This window comes from Choloepus didactylus, chromosome 2 (assembly GCF_015220235.1).
Source record: "Choloepus didactylus isolate mChoDid1 chromosome 2, mChoDid1.pri, whole genome shotgun sequence".
NCBI lineage: Eukaryota > Metazoa > Chordata > Mammalia > Pilosa > Megalonychidae > Choloepus > Choloepus didactylus.
The window spans coordinates 1,662,927-1,686,352 of NC_051308.1; the positions used below are offsets into that span (position 1 = coordinate 1,662,927).

The 23,426-nt window shown below is 37.8% G+C and overlaps 1 protein-coding gene across 1 annotated transcript in view; it reads right to left on the bottom strand.

Annotated features, from left to right (window-relative positions):
- Positions 1-1,896: 1,896 nt before the first annotated feature.
- The window catches only part of LATS1 (large tumor suppressor kinase 1), a 46,887-nt gene continuing 25,357 nt past the window's right edge, over positions 1,897-23,426 (bottom strand). Inside the window, exons 5-7 of the mRNA XM_037819293.1 lie at positions 14,408-14,590; positions 14,104-14,210; positions 1,897-5,745 (exon numbers count right to left, since the gene is read on the bottom strand). Of these exons, the coding sequence (XP_037675221.1) occupies positions 5,236-5,745; positions 14,104-14,210; positions 14,408-14,590 (800 nt within the window). The 3' untranslated portion in view covers positions 1,897-5,235. The remainder of the gene's footprint in view (positions 5,746-14,103; positions 14,211-14,407; positions 14,591-23,426) is intronic.

The window sequence follows — 23,426 nt, forward strand, 5'->3', positions numbered from 1 at the left end:
ACGTTATCACTGTTATGTATATATATATTAAATTTCACAACAAAAAATGTATTAAAAATAAGTGCTAGTGAGAATGTGGAGAAATAGAAAGTCTCATATATTGTTGCTGTTTGTAAAATGATGCAACCACTGTAGGTAACATTTTGACAGTTCCTCAAAAAGTTATGCATATGATGCAGCAATCCCACCTTAAGGTATATACTGAGAAGAATTAAAAGCAAGGACTCAGACAGATATCTGTACACTGTTGTTCGTAAGCATCATTATTCACAACATCCAAAAGGTGAAAGCAACCCAAATGTTCATCAGTAGATGAATGGATAAGCAGAATGTGGTATGTACACATAATGGAATATTACTCAGCCTTAAAAGGGAATGCAGTTCTGATACCTGCCATGACATGGATGAACTTTGAAGACATCATGTTAAAGTGCAATAATCAGACCCAAAGGGACAGATATTATATTATTCCACTTATATGAAACAGCTTGAATATGTCAACTTATAATTAAGACAGAAACTAGAGTGCAGAGTACCAGGAGCAGAAGGGAAAGGGGAATGGGGATTTAATCCATAATGGCTATATGGTTTCTGTTTGGGGTGTTGGGAAAGTTCTGCTAATGGATGATGGTGAGGGCAGCACAACACTGTTAATGTGATTGATCCCATTGAATGGTATGCTTGGAGTGGTTGAGATGGGAAAGTTTATGTTGTATATGTTTCTACAATCTAAAATTTTTAAAAAAGCAACTAGAGATAATGACAAAGGCAAAACATGATCCTGAACAGGATCTAATAATGGAGGAGAAAAGGCTCCAAAGGACATTATTGGGACTTTGAGAAAAATTGGAATATAGATTATAAGCTTTCTGTCAATGCTCAATTTTGTTAACTTGATAACTGTACTTAAGGTGGTGTTCCAGTTTGCTAATGCTGCTGTTTCACAAAATACCAGAAATGGATTGGCTTTTATAAGAGGGGTTTATTTGGTTGCAAATTTACAGTCTTAAGGCTGTGAAAGTGTCCAAACTCAGGCATCAACAAGAGGATACCCTCACTAGACAAAGTCTGACGGCGTCCAGAACACCTCTGTCAACTTGGAAGATATTTGGCTGGCATCGGCAGGTCGTTCATTCTTGGGTTGTTTCAAAATTGCTTTCTCCAAGATGTCTCTGGGTGTCTTTCAGCTCCTCTCTCAGCTCCTGTGCGTCCTTGCTTCTTTCTCCCACGGTGTCTCTCTCAGCATCTGGGAGCCCTCTCTAAAGCTTCTCTGGGGCAAATACTAGGCTGCATCTCTTAGCTTAGCATCTCCAAATGTCCTTCTGTCTGCATCTTCAAGTATCTCCAAGCATCAGCAAGCATCTGTGTTGGCTCTTAGCTCTCTTAAACACTCAAGTGAACTAATCAAGACCTACCCTGAATGGGTGGGGTCCATACCTCCATGGAAATAATTTAATCAGAGTTCCACCCTAAACAACAGACGAATCAGTCTGCCCCCCCAAGATTGCATTAAAGAATATGGCTTTTCTGGGGGACATAATATATCCAAACTGGCACATGTGCTTATGTAAGTGACTATCCTTGCTTAGGAAAATGTACATGGACGTATTATGTGTTGAAGGAGCATGATGAATACAACCTGCTCTCAAATATTTAGAAAATAGATTGATCAATTGATCCATTTATTGATAGATGGATGATTTGATAGATGGTTAGATGGATAATAGAATGATATGACAAACGTGGTAATAGGTTAAAATTGCTGGATCTGGGTATTGGGGATGTATGTTGGAGTTCTCTGTATGGGTTTTGCATTATTTTTGCAACTATCCTGTTAAGTTTGGAAATTATTTCAAAGTAAAAAGGTTAAGAAAAAAAAGTCAGCCTTCCACATAATTGAGAGATTGGAATTTTGCTTTTTTATTATCCCACCAAATGTTACACTAGAGAAAATGATTGGGAAAATACAAATAGATTCACTAAAAACACAGGTGATTATTGATATCTATTACATTCAAAAGTATGCAAAACAACTTAGTTATATTGCAAAGATGTAATTCCTTTTCCTAACAAAGCATTATTTTATAAAAATGTAGTGTTGTCATTGATTCAATTTTAATACAAAATATTTATATACATAATACAATATAAAATAAACTGGTATAGTGCCTTCCACAAGGGGATATATTAAGGCGCTTGACAAATATACCAATATGTTGACCCAAATTACGTTCTGCTTCAATTTAAAGCAAATAGGCTAAATGTCTCACTTAAATACAAAAGAGCTGTTTGTATTTGTTTACTAAAGGAAAACTTCTAAGGTACCTTGGGTAACAGCAGCAGCAATGTCTAAAAATCCTCCCAATGCATTCTCTAATTTCTAACATATTATTAAGTCAGAATAAAACATTTCCACTCACAGTTTTGCACATTGCAACAGCAGAAGGTAATAACTTTTTAAAAAAAGTCAATCTCAGGTGACTTCTTAGTCATACATTCTATAGTTTCTATTATAAGTAAGAAGGTAGGAAAGATACAGTAATAGGTCCTGCCTTAGGATGTCACTGGACAGTATACAACAGCATCTACAATTACATAACTATAGAATACATTTTATAAATACTATTGATATGCATAAAAAGGGTTACCCATAAGAAAGACAGCATTTTTTAATAAGTGGGAAAATTATTTTGAAAACATGTATAACCTTATTTCAGTTCAGAGTATCTAGATTTTTTATGTTGTTGCTCTCATCTGTTTGATGAGGAAGCACCAGATTTTATACTGGGAGAGCTAGATATAGTTTGGGAATAAGATAGCTAATAAGAAAACCAAACTACAAAAACTGCAGATACAAAAGGCTTGTACACTGCTTCAGATAAACACGCAAAGCTTATAGTGTCAGAGGATTTTGAAAATAATACAAAATTTCTAGTGTCCTATACATTTGTTAAGTAAAGGCAATACAGATTCTGTGGGAGGAGTGGGGAGTAAGTAACAGCACCTTAGTTTTCCTATAATGCAAATGTAACAGTTGGTTTTGTACTGTATTGCACCAGAGTCCAGAAGTAAAACAACTAAATGGAAATTTAAATGTCAGATTGAAAAAGCTCAAAGATCAAGAGAAATATCTTAAAACTGTGAGAAACTGAAAATTCCTGAACTAGTTTGTTTTGCATAGGACTTTATGGGGCCAATTAAATGTTCTATGAAGTGAAAACTGCCATGTCATTATAGTGCATTTTCTTACAATTCTGATTAAAAGCCCTTCAGAAATAATACTTCAATAAAAAGCCAAATATCTCAGTGCCCTAAAACGGTGTTTAAAACATCTCAATGTTGAACCAGCAAGAGAGAGGCAATCATAGGGACATCTTATCACATGCTACACAGATCTTTTCACATCACAAATTGTCAATATTTATATAAAAATGTGCTAATTTGAGGACTAATCAACAAATTAATATCAAAGTCCTTAGTTTAATTAATTTCCTTGGACAGATGTCCATAACCTAGAGTTTGTGACAGGTTTCAATGTGTTCAGAATCCCCTGAAACTGCAAGCAATTTTATGTATATGTGTTTATGTGCATTTTTCTGGGTAGAGAGTCCACAGCTTTCATCAAATTCTCAAAAGGACTAGTGACTCCAGAAGACTCACCATTACATGGCAGTGGTTTTGAAGCTGGGATCTGAGGTGTCACCTTGAGAAAGGTGGGAAAGGTAAGCTAAATAAATGTACCTTTGCCCTCCCTCCAATTTGACTGCAACAGCATTGCCTTTAAATTTACTTATATATAGCCTCCATTAGCTTTTATATGAAGAAAGCTAAGACTTTGAGAAGCATTAGAAGTATGCCTCTTATCTGCAAATAATACATTTTGATAAAACACTTCTATATCAGTGGAGCTTAAGGAAAGGAAATAACAATACAAATTTTACTAAAATCAGAATAGAGCCCTTTCCTGTTCCTAAAAGATAAGCTAAATGTATTTTGGTATAAAACTACAAGTCTTCCTTAGAACTTAAGCATTATATATAGTAGGCATGTTGAAAATCATATTATTTAATCTTATATAAATTTAGGAGGATTTGAATTTTCTAAGACCACTATGTAACGTTTCTTAATTACTAATGGCTATCTCAACTAAGAATTAATGATTAATGTGTTTTACCAATTTCCTGCCATTGGCTAAAATATTGCCAAATCACCAGATTTTCCTTTGCCAATCACAGTCTGCATATATAGCACTGTTCTGAAAGAGGAAAGCTGTAACATTACTGATGACATCAACAAAACTAGTCACTAGAGAAAAAGTACTTTTCTAGAGAGTACCAACAAATAATTTCTAATCAAACTTTCCTATGAAACTGAAAATAATTTCTCTGCTTGGGGAAGTGGAAAAACATTTTTTGAATTTCAAAATAAAAATATGAAAGATCTTGGCTTTAAGCACTCTAAAATTTTGTTGTATAGCAACTCTGTTCCCTTTTAAAACTGTAAGCAGCATTTAAAAAAGAGCCAATATGGAAAGAAAATTGGTAGTGCTTTGGCTTCTTTTAAAGCCAATAATTCTTAAGAATTAAATGCTATAAGATGAAATATTACACAGAGAGAATAACGATAAACTGCACTATTTTTCCTCCTGATGAACATATTAATATTATTTCAACCCTGTATCTCCCAGTTTCAGTATGTGACTTATACAGATTATCATTAGCCCAGGAACACTCACCAACATGATGGCTTAATTTCTCTACCTTATTTTGTACACAAAACAAGGTTAAAGACAAAATAAAAAAAAAAAAAGCTCTGTAAATATGGGGTATAGTTCGTATTTGGTTAAAGCAAGGTAAAACTAAAACTGTCTTTCAAAAAAATTTCAAACTCTTCTTTTAAAATTATTTAGCATATATACAAATACATACCAGACTTCTTTTAAACAAAGCAATATTTTTTAAGTACTTTAAGTACCAAAAACTGATTATAATGTCCAGTTCATAATTTACTTTCTTATAACAATTTTTTCTAAATTAATGATTAGAAAGGCTTGAATAAATTAATATTTAAAAAGAATTTCCCATAATTTAGGAAAATAAAATAGCATACACAGAGCACATACATAGCTCTGTTACATTTGGATAATTTTACTCTCAGAGCCTCCAAACACCCTGCATTTGAGGCCTATTTGCAAATCCTCATTACCAAACTATGGTTCAATCATTCTCTAGTGTGTTAAACATACACAAGATCGCGATTTTTTATCTCCAAGCCTGTGTGTTGGTCATCTTCATCTGACTGTTGCTCTGAGCCTTGTGAATTAATGTACTCATATTCAATAGGCTTGGGATAATTGTACGGATAGCCATTGTCATCAAAAAACCTCCGAAAGGTAAATTCATAAAAAGCATGTTCTGGATGCTTTCCATTTTTATACCATCCATTGAGAGTGTCATTTACATTTTCCTCCTCACTGTCATCACTCCACAACTTATCAGGATCAACCGGATCAAAATTTGATGTATCCGTTGGGTGTGTAATCTTAGGAATGTATGAAGCAGATTGCTGTCTCAGGTCACTGGAGAAATCAATTGTTTTAAAAAACGGATGAGCTTTTATTTCATCAGCACCATTCTTGCCTAAGCGATCTTCTGGTCCACGGCAAAGTTTAATAATAAGGTCAGAGGCTTCAGGACTAAGTTTGGCTTGTGGTGGAATGTGAAGAGATGTTTGCCAGTTGATAACCTTTAAAGAAGATTTTAAAAGTTAGTAGGGAAGACCTCAGTAACAAAAACACATCCAAATTTTATAGGAAAAAAAAACCTTACTGGATTATTTGTGGTTTTATTTTTTAATGAAGTGCCACAGTATTTAACCTTCCACATCTTATTCAACATATCATATCTGGATAACTTTTTCTCCTACCTCTTCTCTCATATTTCAAGACTCACTGTAAGTTTGATCTCCCTAATTCATCCTTTCTACTTCTGTAGAATCTGACGGCTTGCACTGGGCATCCTCTGCATTGTGTATCTATTTCTATTACAGTACCTTCAATTTATGTATGCATCCTACTGGAGAATAAAGTTCCATGAGGCTAGGGACCATGGTTTATTTGTTTTACATTTTCCAGTGTTTGGTAAATTGCCTGGCACATATTAGATGCTTAATTAGTTTTGTTCCTGTTTTAAATAAACTGGAATGAGTAAGGAAAAAAGGAAGGCTAAGAGAAGCCAGACGATGTAGTTTCCCCTTCTGAATGAACTCTTGGAGACGGGGGTGGGAGTGGGGGTATGGGTGACATAACAATCTGACTACAATGTGAAAAGTGTTTTGGGTACAAGTAAACTCAGTTAAATGAAAGAAAGCATTGCTATTTAACTTAGATAAAACATCTTAAACCTGACACAAGTATTAATAAATATTTGTTAAATAAATGAACCTCACTCCTCCTTATTCATAGATGCTTATCAGCTGCTGTAGATGGAAGAAAAATATACTCCCATTTATAATATCTATCCATCTTAAAGCCTTATGCCAGGTTAGAAAAAAGAGATGCTTCCACCAGTAACAGAATATATTTGAAAATATGCTTTAAAATATAACAATAGAGAACCTAAGATGGTGGCTAGGAGTGACAGGGCAAAAAAACAACTCCATGAAAAATACTAGATAAAAGTCAGAAAGTGACCCAGAACACCAGTTCCAGCGATGCACCAGCTGGACAAGCTCTGCTAAATCCACAGGGACCGTGCACTTGGTGAAACTGGGAGTATGCGTTCTGAAATGAGTAAGTGAACACGCTGAATGTCCGGCAGCCATGCTGTGGTGTGGGGAAACCGTGGGTTGGCATTTGGAGGCAGACTGGTTCTTTTTTAAAAAAGACCCAAAAGTGGCTGCAGATATAGCAGCGAGAACCACACAATGAAGCGTAGTGGGAACGGGCTGTGCGAACGCCTCATCTGGTGTGGAAGATAGCCTTTCGTGGACCCACTGCTAATTGTCTCGGAGCAAGGAGGGCAGAGGTGAGCCAAAAAGGAGAAAAAAACCATCCCCCTTGCAGCCATCGTCCGGTGGGCTGGGAATGCTCTGCCCGGCGCCAGAGCCACGTACCAGAGCCACATCTAGGGACCCAGTGTGACGGGAAGTATTTCCCGCAACATCGCACACATGCCACAATATCGGGCGTGGACAGTGGCCTTTCGAGCGCCCACAGCTGGTTGTCCCGGAGCTGGGAATGCGGAGTGGTGCAAAAAGGGGGAAGGTTAACATGCCCCATTCAGCCATCTTTACAGCAGGCTGAGAATGCCCCTACATGGCCCAGTGCCCCAGGGCTTCCCTTGAGGGACGGCGCGCACTTGTGACGTAGCACAGCCTTCCCCCAGCAGAGGCCCTGGAAGGGCATGGCTGGGAAGAGGGACCCACTCAGAAATCCCAGGGACCCTATGCCAATACCAAGCACTTGTAGGTCAGCAGCAGAGACAATCTGTGGCAAGACTGAAATGAAGGTTTAGACTCTTGCAACAGCCTTAAATCTCTGGGAACACCTGGGAGGTTTGATTATTAAAGCTGCCCTGCCTCCCTAACCACTCAGACACACGCTGCACATTCAGGGTGGACAGCACTAACAACACACCCAAACCCGGTGCACCAATTGGACCCCACAAGAACCAGACCCCCACACGCCACAAAGACAAAGTCAGGGAGAACTGACTTGAGGAGAATAGATGACTCGTGGATACCATCTGCTTCTTAGTTAGAGAAAGGGTACGCCACCAAGCTGTAGATCTGACAAATTAGGGATTGGGGTTTGAATAATCCTTCATATCCTAAAAGAATACTATCAAGTAAAGCAAATGCCAAGAGCCCCAAAACAACAGAAAATTTTAAAACATATTCAAAAACCAGACGATATGGATAACCCAAACCCAAACACCCAAATCAAAAGATGAGAAGACACACAGTACTTGGCTCAAATAATCAAAGAACTACAGACAGGCAATGAGAGCATGGCACAGGATATAAAGGACATGAAGAAAACCATGGCGCAGGAGATAAAAGACATAAAGAAGACCCTAGAAGACCATAAAGAAGATATTGCAAGAGTAAATAAAAAAATAGAAGATCTTATGGAAATTAAAGAAACTGCAGGCCAAATTAAAAAGACTCTGGATACTCATAATACAAGATTAGAGGACGCTGAACAACTCAGCCTCCTTGAGGACCACAGAACAGAAAATGAAAGAACAAAAGAAAGAATGGAGAAAAAAACTGAAAAAATAGAAATGGATCTCAGGGATATGATAGATAAAATAAAACGTCCAAATTAAGACTCATTGGTGTCCCAGAAGGGGAAGAGAAGAGCAAAGGTCTAGGAAGAGTATTCAAAGAAATTGTTGGGGAAAACTTTCCAAACCTTCTACACAATATAAATACACAAAGCATAAATGCCCAGCGAACTTCAAACAGAGTAAATCCAAATAAACCTACTCCAAGACATATTCTGATCAGACTGTCAAATACTGAAGAGAAGGAGCAAGTTCTGAAAGCAGCAAGAGAAAAGCAATTCACCACATACAAAGGAAACAACATAAAACTAAGTAGTGACTACTCAGCGGCCACCATGGAGTCAAGAAGGCAGTGGCATGACATATTTAAAATTCTGAGAGAGAAAAATTTCCAACCAAGAATACTATATCCAGCAAAACTCTCCTTCAATTTTTCACAGACAAACAAATGCTGAGAGATTTTGCCAATAAAAGACCTGCCCTACTTCAGATAATAAAGGAGCCCTACCAACAGAGAAACAAAGAAAGGAGAGAGAGAGAGAGAGAAATTTAACAGACATATATAGAACATTACATCCCAAATCACCAGGATACACATTCTTCTCTAGTGATCACAGAACTTTCTCCAGAATAGACCATAGGCTGGGACATAAAACAAGTCTCAATAAAAAAAAAAAAAAAAAGAATTTGTTTAAAGCACATTCTCTGATCACAAAGGAATACAAACAGAAGTCACTAACCATCAATCAGAGACTTAGAAAATTCACAAACACTTGGAGGTTAAAAATGAGGGGAAGATGAAAACATTCCCGGATAATCAAAAGCTGAGGGACTTCACCACCAGTAGATCAGTTCTGTAAGAAATGCTAAAGAGAATTGTGCAGGGTGAAAGGAAGGGACACTAAACAATGGACTGAAACCACATGAAGAAATAAAGATTTCCAGTAAAGATCACATGGTAAACATAAATACCAATTCTACAATTTTTGATTTGTAACTCTACTATTTACTTCCTACAGGATCTAAAATACATAAAGTATAATGATAAATCAGTGATTTTGGACTCAATGTAAAATATGTAACTTTTAACAAGAACTACCTAAAGGTGGGGAAATGGAGGAGTACAGGGACATACTTTATTTGTCCTATTGAAGTTAAGTTGGTATCAAAGAAAACAAGATTGTCATAGACTTAGGATGTTAAATTTAAGCCCCACGGTAAACACAAAGAAAGTATCAGAGAATATAACCATAGAGATGAAAAGTGAGTAGGGGTTATGAGAAGTGGGGGAAGGGGCAATGGGGAGTTAAGAAATGAGTGTAGGGTTTCTGTTTGGGGTGAAGGGAAACTTCTAGAAATGCATGGTGGGAAGGTGATAGCATTGCAACATTCTAAATGTGATTAATCCCACTAATGGAATGCTAGGGAGGGGGTGGAATGGGAAGATTTAGGCTATATATATGTTTCCACAGTTGGGGAAAAAAAAAAAAAGTCTAAATAGATGACAATAAATGCCAAGGATGATCCCGGATGGGATCTGAGGATGAGGAGAGGAGGCTCAAAGGGACACAGATGGGATACAAGAAAAAAAAAAAACAGGAAATACAGAATGTAAGCTTTATATCAGTGTTGAATTTCTTGAACTTCTTAGCTGCACTTAATGAGATTGCATAAAAGAATGCTCTTGTCCATGAGAAAGGTATATGTGAATTATATTGTTTTTTCCAACATATGTGCAGCTTGCTCTCATATGTTCAGAGGACAGAGCAATAGATGATGGATGATAGATAGGGAGGAAGGGAGGGAGGGAGAGAAGGAGGGAAAGAAAGAAATGGTGGTGTGACAGGATGTTAAAGGTGGTGGTTTGGGGTATCGGGGGAGGGGGTTCGGAGTATGATGAAGTTCTATGTATGGGGTTTGTACTGTTTTTGCAACTGTTCCTGTAAGACTAAATTTATTTCAAAATAAAATTTATTAAATTAAAAAAATAAAGTAAAAAAAAATACTGGAAAAAAATCAATAATACATATTGATCACCGATCCATGGAAATAAATTTTAATATAAAAATCAATTTTAAAAGCTGATGAACATTTGACCATATGGACAAAAAATTTATTTAAACAATCTCTTTCTGTTCTACACTTTTACATTGTTTACAAATTCTAATTATATAAATACAATGCCACAACAAAAATTTTTACAGTTAAATATTTGCATATATCTGCAATTACTATTTTAGAAATTTTTACATGGAATTATACCAAAGAGCATGCAGAAATTTAAAGCATTTGATATGTTTCACCAAACTGAATGGCTAAAATTTTAGCTTATTTCTAATCAAAATTTCTGTAAAATATTATTTAATTAACATTTACTGGGTATTAAGCTCTGTGTATGCAAAAATGAACTTGAAATAGCCTCTCTACACTTAAGGAGCTTACAGTTTAGTGGAGGGATGGAAGAACGTAAAGAGATATTTTCAACATGTTTTGTTGAAATAATTCTACTTCCAGTTAGGAAGCAAAAGGTCACAATAGCCCATTGTTTCTACTGCAAAAAATACTAAAACTGGATAAATGATAAAATCATGTATTTCAAAAGCTATCAGAGAGCTATAAAATCAATAAATCAATAGATTATTTTAGAGAGAGATGAGCTCTTCCTAAGTGAGCAGAGATGTTGAACCCAGATATTAAAATTAGTGGTAAAGATGTTACGATAACTACTACTTTTATGTATCTTGCTTTTGGTGTCATTTCTAAGAACTCGTTACAGGTCACAAAGATTTTCTCCTAAGAGTATTATAGCTTTACGTTTTACATTTATATCTATAATCATTTTTAGTTAATCTTTGTGTAAGGTGTGAGGTTTAGATCGAGGCTCATTTTTTGGATATGATTGACCAATTTTTCCAAGAAATTTGTTGAAAAAACTATCATCTCTCCGTTTGTACCTTTGTCAAACATCAAATACCCATATTTCTGTGGATCTATTTCTGGACTCTATTCTGCATCATTGATTTATGTGTTTATCTTTTTGCCAGTATCACAGTTTAGATTATTGTAGACTCACAGTAAGTCTTAAAATCAACTAGTGTGAGTCCTCCAACTTTGTTTTTCTTTTTAAAAATTGTTATTATTATTTTAGTTCCTTTTTCTATGCATACAAATTTTAGAATCAGGATATCTATATCTACAAAAAATCCTGCTGATTCTGATTGGAAATGAGTTAAATATATAGATTAATTGAGAGAGAACTGACAAGCTTTAAGTCTTCAAATCCATGAACATGGTATATGTCTCTCCATTTACTTATATCTTCTTTCTTTCATCTTTTGTCAGTATTTTGCAGCTTTCAACATAAAGATCTTATTCTTGTTCTGTCAGATTTATACCTAAATACTTCATGGTGGGGGGTGGGCATTTTAAATGGTATTGTTTTAAAATTTCAGTTTCTAGTTGTTCATTGCTTTAATATAGAAATATGATTGATTTTTGAGTGATAGCCTTGTATCCTGCAACCTTGCTAACTCACTTATTAGTTCTATGAGTTTTTACATAGATTCTCTGGAATTTCCTACATAAAAAATCAAGTCATCTGTGACTAGAGGCAGTTTTTATTTCTTCCTTTCTAATCTGTATGAGACTTAATAATTTTCCTTGCTGTACTGCACTGCTTAAGACTTCCAGAACATGAGTGACAATACGGACATCCCCATTTTAAGGAGAATTAGTGTCCAATGCTGCACGCACACATACACTCTCTCTCCTTCTCTCTCTATACACATGCACACACACATATACACATATATACTTACTTATGTATATATTTTTAAATGATGGTGAAATAAAGACATTTTCAAACAAACAAACCTAAGACAAACCTGAGAGAATGCATGATCAGCAGACCTGCACTATAAGAAATAATAAAGGCAGTTTTCCAATACAATATATTAAATTCAATGACAGAAGTAGTCACAGCTTTGGGGAGAGTATGACAGAAGAGATGGTATCTCAGGAAACATTCAAAGAATGATTAAGAATGATCAGGAAGGGGTGTGAATCTCCCTGGCAATGCAGGATATGGCTCCCGGGTGTGAATCTGGACCCGGCATCATGGGATTGGGAACATCTCGACCAGGGGGGAGATGCGAGATGAAATGAAGTGGAGTTTCAGTGGCTGAGAGATTCCGGGTGGAGCTGAGAGGTCACTCTGGTGGACATTCTTACACACTATATAGGTAACCTTTGTTAGGTTTTAATGCATTGGAGTGGTTTGAAGTCAATATCTGAAACTATCAAACTGCGGCCCAGTAGCCTTGATTCTTGAAGACAATTGTATGGCAATGTAGCTTGCGGGGGATGACAGTGTGGTTGTGAGAGCCTTGTGGATCACTCCCTTTGTTCAGTGTATGGATGGCTGAGTGGAAATGGGGGACAAAAACTAAATGAAGAATAGGGTGGGATGGAGGGGATGATTTGGGTGTTCTTTTTTACTTTTATTTTTTATTCTTATTTTTACTTTTTCTGGTACAAGGAAAGTGTTTGAGGAATGGATTGGGGTGATGAATGCATAGTTATGTGATGGTACTGTGAACAGTTGATTGTACAGTTTGGATGATTGTATGGTATGTGAATATATCTCAATAAAATTGAATTTAAAAAAAAAAAAAAAAAAAAAAAAAGAATGATCAGGAGTTAACCATGAATCAGAAAGAAGAATTGTGAAGGAAGGGAAAGAAAGATGAAGGATATTCCAGGTAGAAGGGATAGCAGAACAAAAGAACAGAGAACAAATTTGGACACTAATCCAAGGATAAGGGTTTTAATAGAGAAAATTTACGGTCAAAATTGTGAGGAGCTTCTCATTTAAGCAAGGTATTTTGAAGTGACAATACAGGTATTTGTTAAGTAGTCTGGGACTATAATGTGCAAGGAAGGAAAAAAGGAAGTTGCAGTGGCTGATAGATAAGGAGTAAATTGGAACACATTTTCAAAACGGACTAAAGATCTCTAAGGGAATGATGATTGTGAGTAAGGAAGGATATAAGATTATGGTGATAGTGGGATAATGGAGATTAGAATTCTTGGATGGAATTTTACTGGGTTCACAGACCCTTAGAAGTTCATTCTTTAACCCCACATTAAGATGCTAAGTAAATCTAATGAATAAAAAGTCTATGGTTAGCGACTTTGTGACAATTCTTCTAGCAGCAGAGAAAAATTTTTGCCATGCTCAGTCATAACTGGACTAGGACTGTATTATTAATCACTTTTATTACTGAATCAACTTTGGAACATAATAGAAAATTTAAGAAAAAATGTAAATATTCCCTAAATTCTCACCTTAATGCGGTTGTTAATTTCTGTTTATTCACATCTAGTCTTTAATAATACAATTAGTTTTAATGTAGTTTAATGTCAAGTGCACGTAAAATCTGGTGATTTGACTTTTGTTTTTCCCCTTAGTATTTTCCACATATGCCTATTTCTTCCACATAGTTAAGATTTTTTAATGACTGCATATTACTTTGTCTTTATAGGCATCCTAATTTTCACCACTGTATAGCTACGTTAGTTACAAGTTTTCACTAGTGCTATAAATATCCATACTTTATACAATGCAGATATTTTTCTCCTTTTGATAATATTCCTTGAAATAAGTTTCAAGAGGCCATATTACTAACTGGGGTCAAAAGTTATGAACATGTTCATGGCTCTTGTTATAACTTAAGTTGTATTCTTGAGGACTGAGATGATCAAAAGACACATCTCCAAATGAATGGGTTATTACTAAAAAGATTCTGTACATTACCTTCATTTGTGTCTCTAATGGTGTTTGTGCCAAGAAAGGAGGTTGTCCAACCAACATTTCAAAAAGAATCACACCAACACTCCACCAGTCACATAACTGTGTATAACCTGAAATAAGATACCAAAATTACATTCATTCATGAGCACTTCAAAAAAAACATACAAGATGAAGAATATCCAACTTAACATTAAATCACCAATTTGTACAGTAAAATTAATACTTTTATCATAAACCTGAAAACTTCGTATATGTTTCAGCTGGTCGAAAGGCACATCAGTATTATTTATGAAACAAACCACTTCACCTGTTCGTAGTAATACTTCAGGTGCAATATAATTGGGAGTCCCAACCAAAGAATGTGCTAGACATCTCTGGTGCTGACGTGCAGCTCTCCGCTCTAGGGGCTTCAGTCTGTCTCCACATCGACAGTTAGAGGGGTCACTCCATTCATTACTGAAATCCATGCTATCTTGCCTTGGATGGTCACCTGTACATTAAAAAAAAAAAAAAAAGAAGAAGAAGAAGAAATAAAGGAAAGAAATAAAATAAAATCTACAAGAACAGGAGTACACCTTAAAGTCCATTTAATGTTTTGACATCAAGATTTGGGGTTAGCAACATTTTCCCCAAATAAGATGCAACGCCAAATAACTGATGATGTTTATCACCAACTGAAGCTTGTTTTCTGAGATATCACTAGTGTAAGTCTTACATTAAGAAAAATAAGCAGCATACCTGAGGGGGCCTCAAAGAAGATGGCAGAATAGGAGACGCAGAGAAAACTTCTCCTCTGTGAAAAGGACTAGAGAAGGGGCAGAGGGAGCCCAGAACAGAATTCAAGGGTTTAGAGAGGGAACTCTACAACTCATAGTGGGGACTTCGATGGAGAGATGGAGAGACTGCGCCTGAAAGGACTAGGTGTGTTTGATCAAAACTGCCACTGGTGTCTAGTGGCTGCAGCTGGATGCCAAGCAGGGTGGGGTGGGGGTGAGGGGAGCGTTCCATGCCCTGTGCACCCATTTCAACAATTGGCTGGTGATATAACCCTTCACAACCCCGTGGCTGGGAGCTCCTGTGAGGGAACTTGAGATTCAATGGACTTGTGGTGACAGCATTTACTCTGCCTCCACGGAAGCCTGCAGTGTGCATGGACAAGAGGTGGGGAGAGGCGAGGGCGCCACATGGAAGCTTAGGAGACCTTCCCCAACCTAAGAGGCTTGTGGGTGCACAGCAGACAGAGTCCAGAGCGCATTTGAGCTAGTGGGTGAGACACGTAGCCACACAGCTCAAGAATAAACCACTTGGAGGCCCAGGAATTACGAGACTCACTGCCAGGCTGCCCAGGGCCCAACCCCAACCCCAGGGCTGGCAGTCCCTAGTGCACGTGGACAACTGGTATGCTGACTGGATTTCCACCTGGTTTGGACCCCATACAGTGCATACATGAAGAACGGGGAAAGCAGGATTGAGAGTAAGACGTGGCTCAAGAGCGCATATGCAGGGTGGACAGGGAAAGTGCACTCCAGCAAGCTGAAGCTCGGCCAAATTATATATAAATGCTGAAATAACTCCTGCATATCTCAAAATAACCTTATCAAGACAAGCAAATGCCATGAATACAACAGGAAAATCAAAAATCAAGTAGATATGGACAAGCCATATGACCAAAATGAAAAACCAGAGAAGACACAAAATCTAGAGCACTTAATCAAAGAAGTACATACAAATCTCCAAAACGTCAATGGGTTGGCTAAAGACATAAAGGACATCAAGAAGACTCTAGAAGAGCAATTCTCTTCCCCCTTTTACTCCAGAAAATTTCAAATGGGAGTTAAGAAGTCATTCTGGATATAACTCTTCTGTATTATATAGACATCCCTTTTTAGTTTTTAGTTTATTAGAATAGCTAGAAGGAAATACCTGAAACTCCTGAACTGCAGTACAGTATCCTTGATTCTTGAAGGCAATCGTATAAATACATAGCTTACGTGGTGCGACTGTGTGATTCTGAAAACCTTATAGCTCACACTCCCTTTACCCAGCATATGGATAAATGAGTAGAAAAATGGGATCAAAAAGTAAATGAGAGGCGGGGCAAGATGGCAGACTGGTGAGCTGTATGTTTTAGTTACTCCTCCAGGAAAGTAGGTAGAAAGCCAGGAACTGCGTGGACTGGACACCACAGAGCAATCTGACTTTGGGCATACTTCATACAACACTCATGAAAGCGTGGAACTGCTGAGATCAGCGAAATCTGTAAGTTTTTGTGGCCTGGGGACCCGCACCCCTCCCTGCCAGGCTCAGTCCCGTGGGAGGAGGGGCTGTCAGCTCCGGGAAGGAGAAGGGAGAACTGCAGTGGCAGCCCTTATCAGAAACTCATTCTACTGATCCAAACTCCAAGCATAGATAGCCTGTGACCAGACACCAGAGAATCTGAGAGCAGCCAGCCCAGCAGAGAGGAGACAGGCATAGAAAAAAACAACATGAAAAACTCCAAAATAAAAGTGGAGGATTTTTGGAGTTCTGGTGAACATAGAAAGGGGAAGGGAAGAGCTCAGGCCCTCAGGCTCATATGCAAATCCCGAAGAAAAGCTGACCTCTCTGCCCTGTGGACCTTTCCTTAATGGCCCTAATTGCTTTGTTTCTTAGCATTTCGATAACCCATTAGATCTCTGAGGAGGGCCCTTTTTTTTAATCCTTTTTTCTTTTTCTAAAAAACTACTCTAAGAAGCCCAATACAGAAAGCTTCAAAGACTTGCAATTTGGGCAAGTCAAGACAAGAGCAGAACTAAGAGAGCTCTGAGACAAAATGCAATAATCCAGTGGCTGAGAAAATTCACTAAACACCACAACTTCCCAAGAAAAGGGGGGTGTCCGCTCACAGCCATCACCCTGGTGGACAGGAAACACTCCTGCCCGTCGCCAGCCCCATAGCCCAGACCTGCCCCAGACAACCCAGTGGGACAGAAGTGCTTCAAATAACAGGCACACACCACAAAACTGGGTGTGGACATTAGCCTTCCCTGCAACCTCAGCTGATTGTCCCAGAGTTGGGAAGGTGGAGCAGTGTGAATTAACAAAGCCCCATTCAGCCATCATTTCAGCAGACTAGGAGCCTCCCTACACAGCCCAGCAGCCCAGAACTGCCCTGGGGGGACGGCACTCACGTGTGACATAGCACAGTCATCTCTCAACAGAGGACCCGGGGTGCACACCCTGGAAGAGGGGCCCACTTGCAAGTCTCAGGAGCCATACGCCAATACCAAGGACTTGTGGGTCAGTGGCAGAGACAAACAGTGGCAGGACTGAACTGAAGGATTAGACTATTGCAGCAGCTTTAAAACTCTAGGATCACCAGGGAGATTTGATTGTTAGAGCCACCCCCCCTCCCTGACTGCCCAGAAACATGCCCCATATACACGGCAGGCAACACCAACTACACACGCAAGCTTGGTACACCAATTGGACCCCACAAGACTCACTCCCCCACTCACCAAAAAGGCTAAGCAGGGGAGAACTGGCTTGTGGAGAACAGGTGGCTCGTGGACGCCACCTGCAGGTTAGTTAGAGAAAGTGTACTCCACGAAGCTGTAGATCTGATAAATTAGAGATAAGGACTTCAATTGGTCTACAAATCCTAAAAGAACCCTATCAAGTTCAGCAAATGCCAAGAGGCCAAAAACAACAGAAAATTCTAAAGCATATGAAAAAACCAGACGATATGGATAACCCAAGCTCAAGCACCCAAATCAAAAGATCAGAAGAGACACAGCACCTAGAGCAGCTACTCAAAGAACTAAAGATGAACAATGAGACCATAGTACGGGATACAAAGGAGATCAAGAAGACCCTAGAAGAGCATAAAGAAGACACTGCAAGACCAAATAAAAAAATGGATGATCTTATGGAAATTAAAGAAACTGTTGACCAAATTAAAAAGATTCTGGACACTCATAGTACAAGACTACAGGAAGTTGAACAACGAATCAGTGACCTGGAAGATGACAGAATGGAAAACGAAAGCATAAAAGAAAGAATGGGGAAAAAAATTGAAAAAATCGAAACGGACCTCAGGGATATGATAGATAATATGAAACGTCCGAATATAAGACTCATTGGTGTTCCAGAAGGGGAAGAAAAGGGTAAAGGTCTAGGAAGAGTATTCAAAGAAATTGTTGGGGAAAACTTCCCAAATCTTCTAAACAACATAAATACACAAATCATAAATGCTCAGCGAACTCCAAATAGAATAAATCCAAATAAACCCATTCCGAGACATATTCTGATCACACAGTCAAACACAGAAGAGAAGGAGCAAGTTCTGAAAGCAGCAAGAGAAAAGCAATTCACCGCATACAAAGGAAACAGCATAAGACTAAGTAGTGACTACTCAGCAGCCACCATGGAGGCGAGAAGGCAGTGGCACGATATATTTAAAATTCTGAGTGAGAGGAATTTCCAGCCAAGAATACTTTATCCAGCAACGCTCTCCTTCAAATTTGAGGGAGAGCTTAAATCTTTCACAGACAAACAAATGCTGAGAGAATTTGCTAACAAGAGACCTGCCCTACTGGAGATACTAAAGGGAGCCCTGCAGACAGAGAAACAAAGAAAGGACAGAGACTTGGAGAAAGGTTCAGTACTAAAGAGATTCAGTATGGGTACAATAAAGGATATTAATAGACAGAGGGGAAAAATATGACAAACATAAACCAAAGGATAAGATGGCTGATTCAAGAAATGCCTTCACGGTTATAACGTTGAATGTAAATGGATTAAACTCCCCAATTAAAAGATATAGATTCGCAGAATGGTTCAAAAAAAATGAACCATCAATATGTTGCATACAAGAGACTCATCTTAGACACAGGGACACAAAGAAACTGAAAGTGAAAGGATGGAAAAAAATATTTCATGTAAGCTACAGCCCAAAGAAAGCAGGTGTAGCAATATTAATCTCAGATAAAATAGACTTTAAATGCAGGGATGTTTTGAGAGACAAAGAAGGCCACTACATACTAATAAAAGGGGCAATTCAACAAGAAGAAATAACAATCATAAATGTCTATGCACCCAATCAAGGTGCCACAAAATACATGAGAGAAACACTGGCAAAACTAAAGGACGCAATTGATGTTTCCACAATAACTGTGGGAGACTTCAACACATCACTCTCTCCTATAGACAGATCAACCAGACAGAAGACCAATAAGGAAACTGAAAACCTAAACAATCTGATAAATGAATTAGATTTAACAGACATATACAGGACATTACACCCCAAATCACCAGGATACACATACTTTTCTAGTGCTCATGGAACTTTCTCCAGAATAGATCATATGCTGGGACATAAAACAAGCCTCAATAAATTTAAAAAGATTGAAATTATTCAAAGCACATTCTCTGACCACAATGGAATACAATTAGAAGTCAATAACCATCAGAGACTTAGAAAATTCACAAATACCTGGAGGTTAAACAACACACTCCTAAATAATCAGTGGGTTAACGAAGAAATAGCAAGAGAAATTGCTAAATATATACAGACAAATGAAAATGAGAACACAACATACCAAAACCTATGGAATGCAGCAAAAGCAGTGCTGAGGGGGAAATTTATAGCACTAAACGCATATATTAAAAAGGAAGAAAGAGCCAAAATCAAAGAACTAATGGATCAACTGAAGAAGCTAGAAAATGAACAGCAAACCAATCTTAAACCAAGTACAAGAAAAGAAATAACAAGGATTAAAGCAGAAATAAATGACATAGAGAACAAAAAAACAATAGAAAGGATAAATATCACCAAAAGTTGGTTCTTTGAGAAGATCAACAAGATTGACAAGCCCCTAGCTAGACTGACAAAATCAAAAAGAGAGAAGACCCATATAAACAAAATAATGAATGAAAAAGGTGACATAACTGCAGATCCTGAAGAAATTAAAAAAATTATAAGAGGATACTATGAACAACTGTATGGCAACAAACTGGATAATGTAGAGGAAATGGACAATTTCCTGGAAACATATGAACAACCTAGACTGACCAGAGAAGAAATAGAAGACCTCAACCAACCCATCACAAGCAAAGAGATCCAATCAGTCATCAAAAATCTTCCCACAAATAAATGCCCAGGGCCAGATGGCTTCACAGGGGAATTCTACCAAACTTTCCAGAAAGAACTGACACCAATCTTACTCAAACTCTTTCAAAACATTGAAGAAAATGGAACACTACCTAACTCATTTTATGAAGCTAACATCAATCTAATACCCAAACCAGGCAAAGATGCTACAAAAAAGGAAAACTACCGGCCAATCTCCCTAATGAATATAGATGCAAAAATCCTCAACAAAATACCTGCAAATCGAATCCAAAGACACATTAAAAAAATCATACACCATGACCAAGTGGGGTTCATTCCAGGCATGCAAGGATGGTTCAACATAAGAAAATCAATCAATGTATTACAACACATTAACAAATCAAAAGGGAAAAATCAATTGATCATCTCAATAGATGCTGAAAAAGCATTTGACAAAATCCAACATCCATTTTTGATAAAAACACTTCAAAAGGTAGGAATTGAAGGAAACTTCCTCAACATGATAAAGAGCATATATGAAAAACCCACAGCCAGCACAGTACTCAATGGTGAGAGACTGAAAGCCTTCCCTCTAAGATCAGGAACAAGACAAGGATGCCCGCTGTCACCACGGTTATTCAACATTGTGCTGGAAGTGCTAGCCAGGGCAATCCGGCAAGACAAAGAAATAAAAGGCATCCAAATTGGAAAAGAAGAAGTAAAACTGTCATTGTTTGCAGATGATATGATCTTATATCTAGAAAACCCTGAGAAATCGACGATACAGCTACTAGAGCTAACAAACAAATTTAGCAAAGTAGCGGGATACAAGATTAATGCACGTAAGTCAGTCATGTTTCTATATGCTAGAAATGAACAAACTGAAGAGACACTCAAGAAAAAGATACCATTTTCAATAGCAACTAAAAAAATCAAGTACCTAGGAATAAACTTAACCAAAGATGTAAAAGACCTATACAAAGAAAACTACATAACTCTACTAAAAGAAATAGAAGGGGACCTTAAAAGATGGAAAAATATTCCATGTTCATGGATAGGAAGGCTAAATGTCATTAAGATGTCAATTCTACCCAAACTCATCTACAGATTCAATGCAATCCCAATCAAAATTCCAACAACCTACTTTGCAGACTTGGAAAAGCTAGTTATCAAATTTATTTGGAAAGGGAAGATGCTTCGAATTGCTAAAGACACTCTAAAAAAGAAAAACGAAGTGGGAGGACTTACACTCCCTGACTTTGAAGCTTATTATAAAGCCACAGTTGCCAAAACAGCATGGTACTGGCACAAAGATAGACATATAGATCAATGGAATCGAATTGAGAATTCAGAGATAGACCCTCAGATCTATGGCCGACTGATCTTTGATAAGGCCCCCAAAGTCACTGAACTGAGTCATAATGGTCTTTTCAACAAATGGGGCTGGGAGAGTTGGATATCCATATCCAAAAGAATGAAAGAGGACCCCTACCTCACCCCCTACACAAAAATTAACTCAAAATGGACCAAAGATCTCAATATAAAAGAAAGTACCATAAAAATCCTAGCAGATAATGTAGGAAAACATCTTCAAGACCTTGTATTAGGCGGCCACTTCCTAGACTTTACACCCAAAGCACAAGGAAGAAAAGAAAAAATAGATAAATGGGAACTCCTCAAGCTTAGAAGTTTCTGCACCTCAAAGGAATTTCTCAAAAAGGTAAAGAGGCAGCCAACTCAATGGGAAAAAATTTTTGGAAACCATGTATCTGACAAAAGACTGATATCTTGCATATATAAAGAAATCCTACAACTCAATGACAATAGTACAGACAGCCCAATTATAAAATGGGCAAAAGATATGAAAAGACAGTTCTCTGAAGAGGAAATACAAATGGCCAAGAAACACATGAAAAAATGTTCAGCTTCACTAGCTATTAGAGAGATGCAAATTAAGACCACAATGAGATACCATCTAACACCGATTAGAATGGCTGCCATTAAACAAACAGGAAACTACAAATCCTGGAGGGGATGTGGAGAAATTGGAACACTTATTCATTGTTGGTGGGACTGTATAATGGTTCAGCCACTCTGGAAGTCAGTCTGGCAGTTCCTTAGAAAACTAGGTATAGAGTTACCATTCGATCCAGCGATTGCACTTCTTGGTATATACCCGGAAGATCAGAAAGCAGTGACACGAACAGATATCTGCACGCCAATGTTCACAGCAGCATTATTCACAATTGCCAAGAGATGGAAACAACCCAAATGTCCTTCAACAGATGAGTGGATAAATAAAATGTGGTATATACACACGATGGAATACTACGCGGCAGTAAGAAGGAACGATCTGGTGAAACATATGACAACATGGATGAACCTTGAAGACATAATGCTGAGCGAAATAAGCCAGGCACAAAAAGAGAAATATTATATGCTACCACTAATGTGAACTTTGAAAAATGTAAAACAAATGGTTTATAATGTAGAATGTAGGGGAACTAGCAATAGAGAGCAATTAAGGAAGGGGGAAAAATAATCCAAGAAGAACAGATAAGCTATTTAACGTTCTGGGGATGCCCAGGAATGACTATGGTCTGTTAATTTCTGATGGATATAGTAGGAACAAGTTCACAGAAATGTTGCTATATTAGGTAACTTTCTTGGGGTAAAGTAGGAACATGTTGGAAGTTAAGCAGTTATCTTAAGTTAGTTGTCTTTTTCTTACTCCCTTGTTATGGTCTCTTTGAAATGTTCTTTTATTGTATGTTTGTTTTCTTTTTAACTTTTTTTTCATACAGTTGATTTAAAAAAGAAGGGAAAGTTAAAAAAAAAAAAAGAAAAACAAGGAAAAAAAGATGTAGTGCCCCCTTGAGGAGCCTGTGGAGAATGCAGGGGTATTCACCTACCCCACCTCAATGGTTGCTAACATGACCACAGATATAGGGGACTGGTGGTTTGATGGGTTGAGCCCTCTACCATAGGTTTTACCCTTGGGAAGACGGTTGCTGTAAAGGAGAGGCTAGGCCTCCCTATGGTTGTGCCTAAGAGCCTCCTCCCGAATGCCTCTTTGTTGCTCAGATGTGGCCCTCTCTCTCTCTGGCTAAGCCAACTTGAAAGGTGAAATCACTGTCCTCCCCACTACGTGGGATCAGACACCCAGGGGAGTGAATCTCCCTGGCAACGTGGAATATGACTCCCAGGGAGGAATGTAGACCTGGCATCATGGGAT